Genomic DNA, 18,407 nt, shown 5'->3' on the forward strand with positions numbered 1-18,407 from the left:
ACTATAATTTCAAGTTTATCGAATTTTCATATAATCAACTTCTCAAATGCATTCAGATTAAGTTTTAAAATTCAGTTCTCTTAATTCAGATTCAAAACCAGAGACAACATCTTTGCCAACCATGAAAGGTAGAGGAGAACAGAGAAACAAAGCTTTCTGTGGTAAACGGAAGCTTCTGGGGCTTTCTGAAGCCAATGTAGCATGTTGAATTTATTTTCTTATGAATTTGGCTTTAGCATTCTAACCGTTTCGGCTATATACGATTATGACCCCATTCCTGAAAGCTAAGACTCTTTCTGTTCCACTCTATGATGATCACAGGTCGTACTAGAAGGGAGTGTCACAAAAACAATTTGGCCTCCATAGGAATACAGTTGAATAGCAATGTCATAAACCTTCTAAGGATAGCTTTTCAGCTCCCTATTTAATCTTGCTCTTGTGACTGACTGGGTTCGAACCAGGTTTCCTGTATGTCACAAGACTGTGTTAGCCCACTTAGCTAAAGCCCATAGGGATGAGTCGAGCAAGGTTACTCGTCAAAAGAGCGTGGTTCATCGAACCACCTCAGTTACAGTTCACCCCACTTTGACCTCACACTCAGTGATCATGGCAACAATATACCCTACTGGGTTTGAATATCAGGCCTACTGCATAACAACACTTTCAAAAAGAAGCAGAAGGATCTGTGCACCCCATTTAATGAGAGTGCAACAGAGGTGGTTTGGTGATCCATGCTTATGTAATGAGCATCCTTGCCAGAGACCTACAGATTTGTGTTAGATTGACCGATGGGGTTCTAACCCAGGTCTCATGTGTACCAAACAATGCAACTTTTCAGGTCTCAGACATGTTACTCATCACACAAGCGTGATGACCGAACCACCTGTGTTACACTTCACCCACCTTTGAGACCCATCCAAGTCACAGGACCAATGCTTAGGCTTTAGCTCAACAGTTTTGACCTAGTAAGTCACATGCTAACCTTATAATGACTATCCTTGCTGGAGACTTGAAACTAACACATCTAACACATGTCAAACTAACATGTATTCAGGTCTCAGGCAAGGTTTTCATCACATAAGCATGGATCCCCAAACTACACTCTTTTGATGAGTAAGCTTGTTGGATCTTAGTTATTAGTGTAGCAGATGGACATCTGTGAACCTCACTCATCAGCCTGATGTGTCACCCCTTGCACAATTAAATAATGCCTTTTTTAATAGCACGATGTGTTGGAATGCTTCTGGAGGGCGGTTAGAAGTCCTGAGTTCGAGTCTCCATATGAACTGAATCAGGGGGAAGCAGTACTAGCCAAGCAGGCAGCGTGAAGCCTTTACAGTGGAGCCACTGGACCTGGATCTACAGTTGCACTTGTTCAACCACTGGGGTCTCTGGGGAGTGAGTTTAGGGGGTGAATGTAGCTAATGGGGATCTGTGAAACTCACTCCGTGTCTCCCCTTGCGCAATTGAAGAAGGCCTTTTTCAATAGCATGGTGGGTTGGAACACTTCAGGTGGGTGGTCATGTGTGTTTGTGAGGCAGATGTCCCGAGTTCAAGTCTTGGTATGAGCTGAATCAGGGGGAAGCTGTACTTGTTAAGCATTTACATTTTTGTAATTTAGCAGACACTCTTATCCATAACGACATACAGGAGTAATCAGGGTTAAGTGCATTGTTCAAGGGCTCTTCAACAGATTTTTCACCTAATACGCTTGGGGATTCGAACCAGAAACTTTTCGGTTACTGGCCCAACAATCTTAACTGCTAGGCTACCTTCCTAGCAGCAGCGTGTCGTCATTTAAATGAATGTCCTGAACTTATCCCTATAGCCTTTGGCTAAGTGTGCTAACACGGTCTTGTACAATTTAGGAGACCTGGTTCGAACCGAGTCAGTCACAAGAGTAAGATTAAATATGGCGTGAAAAAGCTATCCTTAGAAGGGCTTTCACAGGGCTATTCAACTACTTACTGTATATTCTTATGGGGGCCAAACTGTTGGTTTTTGTGACACTCCTTTCTAAGTTGGCCTGTGATCATAGAGGGAAACAGAAGGAGTCTCTTGTTCCAGAGTCTTACCAAAACAGTTCAAACGCTCGAGCCAAATTCATGGGAAGAAAATTAATTAAACATGCCACATAGGTTTCAGAAACCACCAGAAGCTCCTGTTTTTTATCACAGTAACTGTTTGAGTCTATCTGTTCTATTCTACTTTTCCTTGCTGGCAAAGTACCAGGATGTTGTCTCTGGTTTTGAAACCTGAATTTAGAGAACTGAATTTGAAAACTGAATATGATAAGTTGAATATATGAAATTTTGATACACTTGAAGTTATAGTTTGTAAACTTGATACACAGACATTGAATATCTACCATACTGAATATTTAAATATTTAATTTTAGAATTAAAACTGAATGCAATATTCACTCAATTCACTTTCAAATAATGAAATACAAGTTCAATTAATTATTTAAATGATACAAAATAAGAAAATTATATTCAAATTCAATATCCTAATACAAATGTGAAATTATGGAATTCAAATACTATTAATGTTTAACACTGAAATCGCTCCATACACAGGCCAGTTTGATAGGCTTTGCAAGTTCGCTGTCCCACAGCCGTGCCAGAGTGGAAAAACAGCTTTGCAACATTCATGCTTGCAGCTTTACATAAAAATATGACTCCTATTACTGGAGCTACCTTTTTGTCCTCTGTGTGATTTTGCATGCATTTGATATAATTTCACAAACCATGTCTTAGGACGTTTTTAAACTAATCCCAGGCCTCTAATTATTGTTTTGATAACAACGTTGTTCAGTTACCTAGCTATCTAACAACCTGGTAACTTGACAGTAGGTCTAGACAAATTTGATTGGTACAGGAAGGAAAAGGATCTGCTATGTGCTTCAAAGGTAGGATTCATATAGGCCTAATGTAAGCCTAAATTATAAAATATCTCTTTCTGGTGCTCCTTACATTCTGTTTGGTACCTTTTACAGTTGGGAGCAGTGTCAATGGTTGGTGGGAGAGAGATGGAGTGGTGTGTGTTTATGAGAGTGATGGAGAGAGTGTGTGTGTGTGTTAACTGAAGAGTAAAGGTTCCATGCAGTGCTTTCACCATATTGACACAATGACATGCAGGTCATTATGCATGAATATTCCTTACTCTCATTCCTCCAGCAAAATCACAGGTAGGCCTTTGCAAATATGAGCAAATGAACCATTATATGCAGTATTCTATTATACAGTGTACAGTTAAATTCAATATGTGTTGTATTGAGTAAAAGTGTGAATATCAGTGACAGGTTTTTTTGTTTGGCACATGTGCATGTTTAGACAACAGGTACAACAAGTGTCTGGGACGGGGTGAACAGGACATTAGACCAATCTGGATCCCCCAGTGGTCTTGTGATACTACCCGGTATCATGATACTTGGCCTGGTATCATATTGTTAGTAAAATGTTGGTATTGTGACAAGACGACTTCTGATCCCCAGCAACATGGGCACCCCTACAGTTAACACATCCCACTTCTTTCACTGATACTACACATTCCTTTGTCTCGTGCATACTTCTCACATCTAGGAATCTCCCTCCTACACCCTGCTGAAACCATGACCATAAGCTTGGCACCTGAAATACCATAGTGGGTTTGGCACAAAACCTTGTACGGGATAACTGATATATCCTAGCATTACTTTGTCAGGTAAAGACTTAGCATCAAAACTCAAAAGGACAGACGGTGACTCTTCTATTCCACCACGCTCGCCACCGGGTCTGAGTCGCACCAAATGGCGGGCGTCACACCGGGAATTTTCGACTTCAGTTGATCTAACTCCATCCTTACCACTACCCCAGTAATCACTATTTTCAATGGGGCCCTGTTCCTGAGAGCAAAGCAAGTAACAGTTCTTGTCCAGCATGACCAGCAGAGCTTGAAAGAAAAGCACAGAGGAAGGAATAAGAACCTGAGGAATTACCAATAACAATCCTCCCATTCTCAGGTTAAGGACTGTTAGATAGTGTTGGCATCATTTGTCTTCGTTGCCTGCCATAGACTTGGGGCTTTTGGGTGCTGTATTTTTTTCCATGGGAAAAATGTAGGCCTCTGTTTCTAGCCGTGTAGCTACACTTCAGGGAGGGAGAGGGGGAGAAGTCAGCACCCAGCATTGTAATCCATGAGGAGACTGCGTGGCAGGTTGACCACCTGTTATGCAAGTGCAGCATCAAAAGGACCTTGTGGCTGCAAGGAACCAAAGTAAGTTGCTAGGTAGCGTTAAATTTATCTTATAAAAAAACAATCAATCTTCACAATCACTAGTTAACTACACATGGTTGATGATATTACTAGGTTAACTAGCTTGTTCTGTGTTGCATATAATCAATGCGGTGCCTGTTAATTTATCATCGAATCACCCTACTTCAACTTGATGATTTAACAAAAGTGCATTCGAGAAAAAAGCACAATCGTTGAGTAATGTACCTAACCATAAACATCAATGCCTTTAAAGTCAATACACAAGTATATATTTTTTAAACCTGCATATGTAGTTAAAATAAAGTCATGTAAGCAGGCAATATTAACTAGGGAATTTGTGTCACTTATCTTGCGTTCAGTGCAAGAAGAGTCAGGGTATATGCAGCAGATTGGGCTACCTGGCTCGTTGCAAACTGTTGAAAGGCCATTTCTTCGTCACAAAGACCATAATTAATTTGCCTGAATTTTACATAATGATGACAAAACATTGAAGGTTGTGCAATGTAACAGTAATATTTAGACTTAAGGTTGCCACTAGAGGTCAACCAATTATGATTTTTCAACGCCGATACCGATACTGTAATGTTCTGGGTGTAGCTGGTGCAGAGGAGTCAGATCCGTGAGGAAGTCCACCGATGGGTGCGACCACGGCCGTTGTGGAATGGGCTGTAACTTCCCTCTGGGCAGGTGCCTAGGCCCCTTACACTGGGCGCACACCGAGCAGGAGGAAACATAAACCCTCACGTCCTTGGCCAAGGTGGACCACCAGTACATCCCACTAAGACAGCGCACTGTCCGACCAGCGAAGTGTGACTTGTGGGCCCAATAGATCAAACGGTCGCGGACAGCAGACGGAACGTACAGATGCCCAGCTGGACACTGGGGAGGAGTGGGCTCTGTACTTAACGCCCGCTCGATGTCCGCGTCCAGCTCCCACTCCACCGGTGCCACCAGGCAAGAGGCCGGATGTATGGGAGTGTGATCTATGGACCGCTCCTCTGTGTCATACATCCGGGACAGTGCGTCTGCCTTAGCGTTCTGGGAACCTGGTCTGTAGGACAGGGTGAAAACAAAACGGGTAAAGAACATGGCCCACCTTGCCTGGCGAGGGTTCAGTCTCCTCGCCGGCCGGATGTACTCCAGATTGCGGTGGTCAGTCCAGATGAGAAAAGGGTGTTTAGCCCCCTCAAGCCAACGTCAAATCAAAATCAAATCAAATCATCAAATCAAATTTTATTTGTCACATACACATGGTTAGCAGATGTTAATGCGAGTGTAGCGAAATGCTTGTGCTTCTAGTTCCGACAATGCAGTAATAACCAACAAGTAATCTAACTAACAATTCCAAAACTACTGTCTTATACACAGTGTAAGGGGATAAAGAATATGTACATAAGGATATATGAATGAGTGATGGTACAGAGCAGCATAGGCAAGATACAGTAGATGGTATCGAGTACAGTTTATACATATGAGATGAGTATGTAAACAAAGTGGCATAGTTAAAGTGGCTAGTGATACATAAGGATGCAGTCGATGATATAGAGTACAGTATATACGTATGCATATGAGATGAATAATGTAGGGTAAGTAACATTATATAAGGTAGCATTGTTTAAAGTGGCTAGTGATATATTTACATCATTTCCCATCAATTCCCATTATTAAAGTGGCTGGAGTTGTGTCAGTGTGTTGGCAGCAGCCACTCAATGTTAGTGGTGGCTGTTTAACAGTCTGATGGCCTTGAGATAGAAGCTGTTTTGGTGATGCGTTGTGCAGACCTCACTACCCTCTGGAGAGCCTTACGGTTGAGGGCGGAGCAGTTGCCGTACCAGGCGGTGATACGCCCCGCCAGGATGCTCTCGATTGAGCATCTGTAGAAGTTTGAGTGCTTTTGGTGACAAGCCGAATTTCTTCAGCCTCCTGAGGTTGAAGAGGCGCTGCTGCGCCTTCTTCACGATGCTGTCTGTGTGAGTGGACCAATTCAGTTTGTCTGTGATGTGTATGCCGAGGAACTTAAAACTTGCTACCCTCTCCACTACTGTTCCACCGATGTGGATAGGGGGGTGTTCCCTCTGCTGTTTCCTGAAGTCCACAATCATCTCCTTAGTTTTGTTGAGTATGAGGTTATTTTCCTGACACCACACTCCGAGGGCCCTCACCTCCTCCCTGTAGGCCGTCTCGTCGTTGTTGGTAATCAAGCCTACCACTGTTGTGTCGTCCGCAAACTTGATGATTGAGTTGGAGGCGTGCGTGGCCACGCAGTCGTGGGTGAACAGGGAGTACAGGAGAGGGCTCAGAACGCACCCTTGTGGGGCCCCAGTGTTGAGGATCAGCGGGGAAGAGATGTTGTTGCCTACCCTCACCACCTGGGGGCGGCCCGTCAGGAAGTCCAGTACCCAGTTGCACAGGGCGGGGTCGAGACCCGGGGTCTCGAGCTTGATGACGAGCTTGGAGGGTACTATGGTGTTGAATGCTGAGCTGTAGTCGATGAACAGCATTCTCACATAGGTATTCCTCTTGTCCAGATGGGTTAGGGCAGTGTGCAGTGTGGTTGAGATTGCATCGTCTGTGGACCTATTTGGGCGGTAAGCAAATTGGAGTGGGTCTAGGGTGTCAGGTAGGGTGGAGGTGATATGGTCCTTGACTAGTCTCTCAAAGCACTTCATGATGACGCAAGTGAGTGCTACGGGGCGGTAGTCGTTTAGCTCAGTTACCTTAGCTTTCTTGGGAACAGGAACAATGGTGGCCCTCTTGAAGCATGTGGGAACAGCAGACTGGTATAGGGATTGATTGAATATGTCCGTAAACACACCGGACAGCTGGTCTGCTCATGCTTTGAGGGCGCGGCTGGGGATGCCGTCTGGGCCTGCAGCCTTGCGAGGGTTAACACGTTTAAATGTCTTACTCACCTCGGCTGCAGTGAAGGAGAGTCCGCATGTTTTCGTTGCAGGCCGTGTCAGTGGCACTGTATTGTCCTCAAAGCGGGCAAAAAAGTGATTTAGTCTGCCTGGGAGCAAGACATCCTGGTCCGTGACTGGGCTGGATTTCTTCTTGTAGTCCGTGATTGACTGTAGACCCTGCCACATGCCTCTTGTGTCTGAGCCGTTGAATTGAGATTCTACTTTGTCTCTGTACTGACGCTTAGCTTGTTTGATAGCCTTGCGGAGGGAATAGCTGCACTGTTTGTATTCGGTCATGTTACCAGTCACCTTGCTCTGATTAAAAGCAGTGGTTCGCACTTTCAGTTTCACGCGAATGCTGCCATCAATCCACGGTTTCTGGTTAGGGAATGTTTTAATCGTTGCTATGGGAACGACATCTTCAACGCACGTTCTAATGAACTCGCACACCGAATCAGCGTATTCGTCAATATTGTTATCTGACGCAATACGAAACATATCCCAGTCCACGTGATGGAAGCAGTCTTGGAGTGTGGAGTCAGCTTGGTCGGACCAGCGTTGGACAGACCTCAGCGTGGGAGCCTCTTGTTTTAGTTTCTGCTTGTAGGCAGGGATCAACAAAATGGAGTCGTGGTCAGCTTTTCCGAAAGGGGGGCCTTATATGCGTCGCGGAAGTTAGAGTAACAATGATCCAAGGTTTTTCCACCCCTGGTTGCGCAATCGATATGCTGATAAAATTTAGGGAGTCTTGTTTTCAGATTAGCCTTGTTAAAATCCCCAGCTACAATGAATGCAGCCTCCGGATAAATGGATTCCAGTTTGCAAAGAGTCAAATAAAGTTCGTTCAGAGCCATCGATGTGTCTGCTTGGGGGGGGGGGGATATATACGGCTGTGATTATAATCGAATAGAATTCTCTTGGTAGATAATGCGGTCTACATTTGATTGTGAGGAATTCTAAATCAGGTGAACAGAAGGATTTGAGTTCCTGTATGTTTCTTTCATCACACCATGTCTCGTTAGCCATAAGGCATACGCCCCCCGCCCCTCTTCTTACCAGAAAGATGTTTGTTTCTGTCGGCGCGATGCGTGGAGAAACCCGCTGGCTGCACCGCCTCGGATAGCGTCTCTGAGCCATGTTTCCGTGAAGCAAAGAACATTACAGTCTCTGATGTCCCTCTGGAATGCTAACCTTGCTCGGATTTCATCAACCTTGTTGTCAAGAGACTGGACATTGGCAAGAAGAATGCTAGGGAGCGGTGCACAATGTGCCCGTCTCCGGAGTCTGACCAGAAGACCGCCTCGTTTCCCTCTTTTTCGGAGTCGTTTTTTTGGGTCGTTGCATGGGATCCATTCCGTTGTCCTGTTTGAAAGGCAGAACACAGGATCCGTGTCGCAAAAAACATATTCTTGGTCGTACTGATGGTGAGTTGACGCTGATCTTATATTCAGTAGTTCTTCTCGACTGTATGTAATGAAACCTAAGATGACCTGGGGTACTCCACGCCTTCAGAGCCTTGACAACAGCCAACAGCTCACGGTCCCCCACATCATAGTTTCGCTCCACCGGGCTGAGCTTCTTCAAAAAGAAAGCACAGGGGCGGAGCTTTGGTGGCGTACCCGAGCACTTAGAGAGCATGGCCCCTATCCCAGCCTCGGACGCGGTCACCTCCACTATGAATGCCAAAGAGGGATCTGGATGAGCCAGCACGGGAGCTGAGCAGAGCCCTCAGGTGACCAAAAGCCCTGTCCGCTGCAGTCGCACCGGTCCCCCCTTCAGCAGTGAGTTAATGGGAGCCGCTACCTGACCAAAGCCCCAGATAAACCTCCGGTAGTAGTTGGCAAACCCTAGAAACCGCTGCACTTCCTTCACCGTGGTGGGAGTCGGCGAATTACGCACGGCTGAAATGCGCTCACTCTCCATCTCCACCCTTGAAGTGGAAATGCGGTACCCCTAAACACCTCCCGAGCACTTTCATGACCACCCCTTGAGAGCCCTCTGTTGCCACGAAATAAGTGGGGTCATGACAGGCCAACCAGGGTAGGCCCAGCACCACAGGAAATGCAGGGGAATCAATAAGGGAAATACTAATTCTGTCCTTGTGACCCTCCTGCCCTCAATGCCCAGTGGAGCGGTGGCCTCCCTAACTAGCCCTGACCCTAATGGTCGACCTATCTAGGGGAAAATGCTCTGTCAAAATTCCCAGCTGCGCCTGAATCTACGAGCGCCTTATGCTGGGAATGCGGGTAGAACTCAGGAAAATTTATAAACAAAAACATGTGAGCAACAGGGGGCTCTGAGTGAGCCTGGTGCCGACTTACCTGGGGTGACACGAGAGTGCCCTGCCTGCTGCCTCGACTCCCAGAGAAACCTCCCCAGCACCGACCAGCAGTGTGCCGGGTTTCCAGCAGGTTATCCAGCCGGATGGACAGGTCCACCAGCTGGTCAAACCTGAGAGTGGTGTCCATGCAGTCCAACTCCCGATGTATGTCCTCGCGCAGACTGCACCGGTAGTGATCGATCAGGGCCCTGTCGTTCTATCCCGCGCTGGCGGCCAGGGTCCAGGAGTCCTAGGCGAACTCCTGTGCGCTCCTCGTCCTCTGCGTCAGGTGGAACAGACGTTCACCCGCCGCTCTACGCTCAGACGGCAGTCGAAAACTGCCGGCGGGTGAACTCTGCTTCCTCCCATACGGCCTTGGCCTACTCCAGGGCTTTCCCTGAGAGACACGAGACGAGGGTGACACGATCTCACGTCCTGAAAGAGCCGGGTGGACGGTCGCCAGGAGGAGTTCCAGCTGGAGCAGGAACCCCTGGCATCCGGCAGCCGTCCCATCATACTCCCTCGGGAGCGCGAGCCAAATCCCACTGGGACCGGGTGAAGAGGGGTGAACAGTGGTGCTTGTTGTAGTGGTGCCGGTGGAGGCGCTGGAAGAAGTCCTCCTCTCTCCCATCTGTCCATCGTCTGCAGCACGCAATCCATGGCGGTGCCGAGATGTTGCAACATGGTCGCATGCTGCTGGACGCGCTCCTCGACCGCCAAAGGGGGGTTGTCTGCTCCTGCTGACTCCATTTTTGAGGTGCGTGGTTCTGTAATGGTCTGGGTGTAGCTGGTGCAGAGGAGTCAGGCGCCGGACAGCAGAGATGAGTAACACAAGTAACTTTACTCAAATATTCCAATAACATGTCATAATACCGAGCCCACAATAACGGACCGAACATACATAAAACAATCACGCACAAAAACCATGGGGAAAACAGAGGGTTAAATAATGAACATGTAATTGGGGAATTGAAACCAGGTGTGTAAGACAAAACAAATAGAAAATGAAAAGTGGATCGGCGATGGCTAGAAGGTGACGATGAACGCTGCCCAAACAAGGAGAGGGACCGACTTCGGCGAAAGTCATGACAGATACCGATTTATTGGAGGACCAAAAAAATCCGATACCGATTAATCGGACGATTTAAATATATATGTATATATATATAAAACAATGTTTATATAATATTAAAAAAATATATGAAATGATCAAAAAATATGTTTATAAAAACAAATATTTATTTATTTGTAATAATGACAATTACAATAATACCGAATGAACACTTTTATTTTAATATAATATATCAATAAAATCAATTTAGCCTCAAATAAAAAATGAAACTTGTTCAATTTGGTTTAAATAATGCAAAAACAAAGTGTTGGAGAAGAAAGCAAAAGTGCAATATGTGCCATGTAAAAAAGCTAACGTTTAAGTTCCTTCCTCAGAACATGAGAACATATGAAAGCTGGTGGTTCCTTTTAACATAAGTCTTCAATATTCCCAGGAAAGAAGTTTTAGGTTGTAGTTATTATAGGACTATTTCTCTCTCTACCATTTTGTATTTCATATACCTTTTACTATTGGATGTTCTTATAGGCACTTTATTATTGCCAGTGTAACAGTATAGCTTCCGTCCCTCTCCTCGCCCCTACCTGGGCTCGAACCAGGAACACATCGATAACAGCCACCCTCGAATCATCGTTACCCATCGCTCCACAAAAGCCGTGGCCCTTGCAGAGCAAGGGGAACAACTGCTTCAATGTCTCCGAGCGAGTGCCGTCACCGATTGAAACGCTATTAGCGCCCACCCAGCTAGCTAGCCATTTCACATCGGTTACACCAGCCTAATCTCGGGAGTTGATAGGCTTGAAGTCATAAACAGCTCTATGCTTGAAGCACAGCGAAGAGCTGCTGGCAAACACACAAATGTGCTGTTTGAATTAATGCTTACGAGCCTGCTGCTGCCTACCACCGCTCAGTCAGACTGCTCTATCAAATATCAAACCATAGACTTAATTATAACATAATAACACACAGAAATACGAGCCTTAGGTCATTAATATGGTCAAATCCGGAAACTATCATTTCGAAAACAAAACATTTATTCTTTCAGTGAAATATGGAACCGTTCCGTATTTTATCTAACGGGTGGCATCCATAAGTAAAATGTATGTTACATTGCACAACCTTCAGTGTTATGTCATAATTATGTAACATTCTGGCAAATTAGTTCGCAACGAGCCAGGCGGCCCAAACTGTTGCAATTACCCTGACTCTGCGTGCAATAAACGCAAGAGAAGTGACACAAGTTCCCTAGTTTTATATTGCCTGCCAACCTGGATTTCTTTTAACTAAATATGCAGGTTTAAAAAAAATATACTTCTGTTTATTGATTTTAAGAAAGGCATTGATGCCAAGCGAATGCGCTTGTTAAATCACCCATTTGGCGACGTAGGCTATGATTCAATGATAAATTAACAGGCACCGCATCGATTATATGCAACGCAGGACAAGCTAGATAAACTAGTAATATCATCAAACATATGTAGTTAACTAGTGATTATGTTTGATTGTTTTTTATAAGATATGTTTAATGTTAGCTTGCACCTTACCTTGGCTCCTTGCTGCACTGGCATAACAGGTAGTCAGCCTGCCACGCAGTCTCCTCGTGGAGTGCAATGTAATCGGCCATGATCGGTGTCCAAAAATGCAGATTACCGATTGTTGTGAAAACTTGAAATCGGCCCTAATTAGTCGGCCATTCCGATTAATCTGGCGATCTCTAGTTGCAACCTGAACCGGAACAGTTCCGTATTTCACTGAAAGAATAAACTTTTTGTTTTTTAAATGATAGTTTCCGGATTTGACCATATTAATGACCTAAGACCTATTTCTGTGTGTTATTATGTTATTATTAAGTCTATGATTTGATATTTGATCGAGCAGTCTGACTGAATGGTGGTAGGCATCAGCAGGCTTGTAAGCGTTCATTCAAACAGCAGCTCTTAGTAATGCTGGGATGCAAAGTGCCTGTAAGAACATCCAATAGTCAAAGGTATATGAAATACAAGTGGTATAGAGAGAAATAGTCCTATAATTACTACAACCTAAAACTTCTTAACTGGGAATATTGAAGAACCGGGAATATTGAACCACCGGCTTTCATATGTTCTCATGTTCTGAGGAAGGAAGTTAAACATTAGCCTCCAACACTGTTTTTGCATTATTTAAACCAAATTGATCATGTTTCATTATTTATTTGGGTCAATTGATTTTATGTATTTTATTAAGTTAAAATAAGTGTTCATTGTTCATTCAATATTGTTTTAATTTTCATTTATTACAAATATATACATTTGAAGTCGGAAGTATACATACACCTTAGCCAAATGCATTTAAACTCAGTTTTTCACAATTCCTGACATTTAATCCTAGTACAAATTCCCTGTCTTAGGTCAGTTAGGATCCCCTCTTTATTTAGAAAATGTGAAATAATAGTAGATAGTGATTTATTTCAGCTTTTATTTCTTTCATCACATTCCCAGTGGGTCAGACGTTTACATACACTCAATTGGTATTTGGTAGCATTGCCTTTAAATTGGGTCAAACATTTCGGGTAGCCTTCCACAAGCTTCCCACAATAAGTTGAATTTTGGCCCATTCCTCCTGACAGAGCTGGTGTAATTGATTCAGGTTTGTAGGCCTCCTTGCTCATACACGGTTTTTCAGTTCTGCTCAGAAATCTTCTATAGGATTGAGGTCAGAGCTTTGTGATCGCCACTCCAATACCTTGACTTTGTTGCCCTTAAGCCATTTTTCCACAACTTTGGAAGTATGCTTGGGGTCATTGTCCATTTGGAAGACCCATTTGCGACCAAGCTTGAACTTCCTGACTGATGTCTTGATGTTGCTTCAATATATCCACCTAATTTTCCTACCTCATGATGCCATCTATTTTGTGAAGTGCACCAGTCCCTCCTGCAGCAAAGCACCCCAACAACTGGATGCTGCCACCCCTGTGCTTCACGGTTGGCATGGTGTTCTTTGGCTTGCAAGCCTCCCCCTTTTTCCTCCAAACATAACGATGGTCATTATTGCCAAACAGTTCTATTTTTGTTTCATCAGACCAGAGGGCATTTCTCCAAAAAGTACGACCTTTGTCCCCATGTGCAGTTGCAAACCGTAGTCTGTCTTTTTCATTGTGGTTTTGGAACAGTGGCTTCTTCCTTGCTGAGCGGCCATTCAAATTATGTCGATATAGGTCTTGTTTTACTGTGGATATAGATACTTTTGTACTTTTTCCTCCAGCATCTGCACAGAGTCCTTTGCTGTTGTTCTGGGATTGATTTGCACTTCTCGAACCAAAGTATGTTCATCTGTAGGAGACAGAACGCGTCTCCTTCCTGAGCGGTATGACGGCTGTGTGGTCCCATGGTGTTTATACTTGCGTACTATTGTTTGTACAGATGAATGTGGTACCTTCAGGCGTTTGGAAATTGCTCCCAAGGATGAACCAGACTTGTGGAGGTCTACAATTTGTTTTCTGAGGTCTTGGCTGATTTCTTTAGATTTTCCCATGATGTCAAGCAAAGAGAAACTGAGTTTGAACGTAGGCCTTGAAATACATCCACAGGTACAGTTCCAGTTGACTCAAATTATGTCAATTCGCCTATCAGAAGCTTCTAAAGCCATGACATTTTCTGGAATTTTTCAAGCTGTTTAAAGCCAACTTAGTGTATGTAAACTTCTAACCCACTGGAATTGTGATACAGTGAATTATAAGTGGAATAATCTGTCTGTAAACAATTGTTGAAAAATGACTTGCGTCATGCACAAAGTAGATGTCCTCACCGACTTGTCAAAGCTATAGTTTGTTAACAAGAAATTTGTGGAGTGGTTGAAAAACGAGTTTTAATGACTGCAACCTAAGTGTATGTAAACTTCCGACTTCAGCTGTATATAAAAATCGGCCAGATTTTTTTTGGTCCTCCAATAATCGGTACCAGCATTGAAAAATCATTCGGTCGACCTCTAGTCTTGATAACCTACCTTGTAAAGGATGTTCTTGTATGGACTGAGAGAGAAACTGTTGATTTTATCTGTGTGAATTCCTGTCTTGTTAAAACATGTTTTTATTTAACTAGGCAAGTCAGTTAAGAACAAATTCTTATTTACAATGACGGCCTACACCGGGCCAAAAGACGCTGGGCCAATTGTGCGCCGCCCTATGGGACTCCCAACCACGACCGGTTGTGATACAGTCTGGATTCAAACCAGGGTGTCTGTAGTGACACCTCAGTCTTGTTGCTAATAACATTGCTTAGTGTTGACATTATTTTCTGATGTTGACATGCTGTCAACATTCTCTGTATACCACATGACATGAGAACAATTAATAATTATAATTTTTTTCTCTGGCACTGGAATGAGTTTACACTTCTCTCATTGCTTGAATGGCTCAGTTTCTTGTAGGGCTGTAGGGTGATTTGGCTCTAGATGACAGTGTATTGACATGGCAGAAAGTTTGGAGCATGTCATGGAGTGCTGAGTTGGCCTGCCTGCCAGGAAAGGTATCTAGCTTTTTCTGCGTCATCACAGGGTATTTATAATCCATAATATCAGGCATGCAGAATTTCATCCACCCCTCTGCCCTGGCTGGTCTGCCTGCCTGCCTTCTCTCCCCAGAGAGATCTTCCAGGAAAGGAGCCTGTGAGCCTACTAGTCTGCTTATAAAGCACTCTGTGTTGGATTCTCCCACACCACCTTAAATTCTCTCATTTGGCTTCCAGCTGTGTTATCCATTTTTTTTGTTGGTATTATTTAACAACCGATCAACGATATTTGTCATACATTTTTTTTTTTTAGAAGACAAGAAAAACTTTCTGGTGCTCTTGTTGGTGCTGCTGTGCTGTGCTGTACCATGTCTGCTGTGGTGTAGTCATGTCTCTCTCAGGGCCTACTGCCTGTCACACTGACTGCACTGAAGACTCTAAACTGCAATGCCCTCCTCCTCCTCTGTCTTTCTCCGCATTGGCTCTCGTCAGCTTATTCCATGGTTGCTGGGGCAACCGAGTAGGATGGGGCCCAGTGGGGCAGGGGGAAACCTTGGGCTGCGTTGTGTCCCGCCCCTGTGCTGCCTCACTGCTGACCTGCTGCTGTGGTTGGGGCTAGGCGGGGGGAGGAACCAGCCCTGCAGAGGGACTTCCACAAGCCCGGGATGGGCCCTGCCATCCAGCTGCATTAAAGTCCCCCTAGTGTTAGAGCTAGTGCTAGTGTCACAGCTGCTCCTCCCTGCCGGCTATTCTACAGCTCCCTCTCACTCTGCTCCGACTGTCACAGGAGCACAGGCAGCAAGATGTCATCCTCCTCATCCAACGAGGGCCAAGGGAAGCCCAAGCCCAAATCCCCACTGCACAAGAGAGGGAGTCTGCAGAGTACCACCAGCCCTGGTGAGTGGAGAGGTGTGGGTTTAGGGGTTCCCAGAGAGAGGAGTAAAGGAATGCAGGGGTTAAAGGGGAGGGGGGGGCACATCTGGAGTCGAATTGACACATTTGCTAGTGTAGTAGTGTGAAGACACTCAATGTTAAAGGAAACAGAAGTGGATATCTTAATGTTCTTTCTCTGATACTCCGTTTTTTGGGGATGAGTTTGTTCTTAGGCCTACATTCTAATGAGAGTTTTGCAAGCACTTTGACTTGTACTATATTACACTGACTGTGAAGAGGATGTAGTACAAAGTACTGTAAAAAGGGGTTTTCCTTCTGTATTTATTTGAAAAAATAAATGCTTGGTAAATGCATGGGTAATCATGGAATGTGGCTTGCCTGATTGTTTCTAATAGCCTAATCAAGGTTGTTATTCACCAACAGCAGCAGATGGAATCGCCAGACAGATTGATTAAAAGTGTGATGTTTTTATCATTGCTTTAGCATTAAGGTACTGAATCTCCCAGTAATACCCACTGTAGCAACTCAGTGTAGTGGCTTGGTTGGCCTGCTGATGATGCTTGACTCTAGTGTAGGAGAGGCTATGAAGGAGAGAAGTTCAAAGCAGTGTTTAAACCTAAAGGCCCTCCTTGCACACAGTCCTTTTTTTTTAAATTCAAGAATGTACTCATAGTGTCCATGTGCATGACACAAGTCTTCCATCCCCTCCATATCTCCTCCAGTGAGCTTGGACAGGGCACAGTGATAGGGGCCCTTTATCTCCTATCATCACAGCCCTCACCATGGAGTCCAAACAGGAAACAACACAACAAATACCTAATATAAATATACATACATAGCACTACATTTACATTTAAATTTAGCCATTCAGCAGATGTTCCTATCCAGAGCGACCCACAGCTAGTGCATTCATATTATGATAGCTAGGCGAGACAACCAAATAGCACAGTCATATCCCAATCACGTATCACATACATAATACAATGCAAAATACAATACAACATGTTGTATTCCCATCCTCTGTTCTGGACCTGGGGACTGTGAAGAGACCTCTGGTTGCATGTCTTGTGTGATACCGATGAGTGTCCGAACTGTGTGCCAACTACTTGAACAGTCAGTTCGGTACCTTCAACACCTTGCACAAAGACCAACAGTGATGCACTCAATCTCTCCTCAACTTTGAACCAGGAGAGATTGACATGCATGTCATTGACATTCGCTCCTTGTGTACATCATATTTTTTTTCTACTGTGTTATTGACTTGTTAATTGTTTACTCCATGTGTAACTCTGTGTTGTCTGTTCACACTGCTATGCTTTATCTTGGCCAGGTCGCAGTTGCAAATGAGAACTTGTTCTCAACTAGCCTACCTGGTTAAATAAAGGTGAAATAAAAAAAAAACATCAAAGCTCAATACGAGCTCCTCTGTTTTGGACCAACTGCAATTTGCTTATGTCCTCCTTTGCTGCACCTGACTTGACCACACAACTTGACAATGTTCCAGGTGCAAGAAAACTAGGACCTGTAGGACCTGTCTGGTTGACTGAGATATCAAGAAAGTACAGCAACGCCTTATCATGGACAGACCTCTTCCCATTTTAGTAACCATTGAGTCTATATGTTTTGACCATGATAGCAGGCTATCTAGGGTGACACCCAGCAAGTTAGTCTCTTAAACTTGATCAATAGGCACATTATTGAAAATTATGCTTTTCTTTTTGAGATATTTAGCACCAGCCTATTGCTAGTTACCCATTCTAAAAATCACTGGAGTGCAATGTTAAGGGTGTCAGTTATTTATTTTACTGTAGGAGCCGGCGTGTATACTCTTTAGTCGTCAGCGTACATGGACACACAGGCTTTATTCAAAGTCATTGGAAGGTTATTAGTAAACACAGAAAACAATAATGGTCCAAGCTGGCTGCCCTGCGGTACATCACACTCAACCAAATTTGTATTAAAGAAAACCCTCTGTGTTCTATTGGATAGGTAACAACTGTCCATCCATTGTGAGGCAGAGGATGTTAATCCGTAACACCTAAGTATTTTCACCAATATGTTATGATCAAAGCTAGCACTGGAGTCCAACAAAACAGCGCCCACAATCTTCATCAGTCATTCCATATAATAGCATTGCATTTGGTCAAATACAATTTTTTTCAAAAGTTTGCTAAGCACCAGTAACAGGCTGATTGGTTTGCTGTTTAAACCATTAAAGGGTGCTTTGCTATTTTTGAGCAGCGGAATTACCTTTGCTTCCCTCTAGGCCTGAGGGCACACTGTCTTTTAGGCTTAGATTGAAGATGTGGCTAATAGAAGTCGACATGTATTCCTCTACCAACCTCAGTAATTTATCATCCAGGTTGTCATTCATCATCTATTTATGGGGATTTGATCGTTTTAACATTCAGTTTCTTTATGGGCGCTGCCTGTCAGTATCTGGAAGAAGCAATTTCATAAATGTAGCGGCAGGATGTTCC

The 18,407-nt window shown here is 44.1% G+C and overlaps 1 protein-coding gene across 6 annotated transcripts in view; it reads left to right on the plus strand.

Annotated features, from left to right (window-relative positions):
• The window catches only part of LOC118372453 (AMP deaminase 2-like), a 63,684-nt gene that overhangs the window by 1,860 nt on the left and 43,417 nt on the right, over window positions 1-18,407 (plus strand). For 2 of the 6 annotated variants that reach the window (XM_052473525.1, XM_052473527.1), the window contains exon 1: window positions 15,738-15,930. The exons of 3 other annotated variants lie outside the window; for them this stretch is intronic. In XM_052473525.1, coding sequence (XP_052329485.1) covers window positions 15,837-15,930 — 94 coding nt within the window. In that variant the 5' untranslated portion in view covers window positions 15,738-15,836. Of the gene's footprint in view, window positions 1-15,737; window positions 15,931-18,407 lie in introns of those variants that run through there. One more of the 6 variants, XM_052473526.1, reaches the window with a different exon arrangement.

This window comes from Oncorhynchus keta, chromosome 21 (genome assembly GCF_023373465.1).
Source record: "Oncorhynchus keta strain PuntledgeMale-10-30-2019 chromosome 21, Oket_V2, whole genome shotgun sequence".
NCBI classification, from domain to species: Eukaryota; Metazoa; Chordata; class Actinopteri; order Salmoniformes; family Salmonidae; genus Oncorhynchus; species Oncorhynchus keta.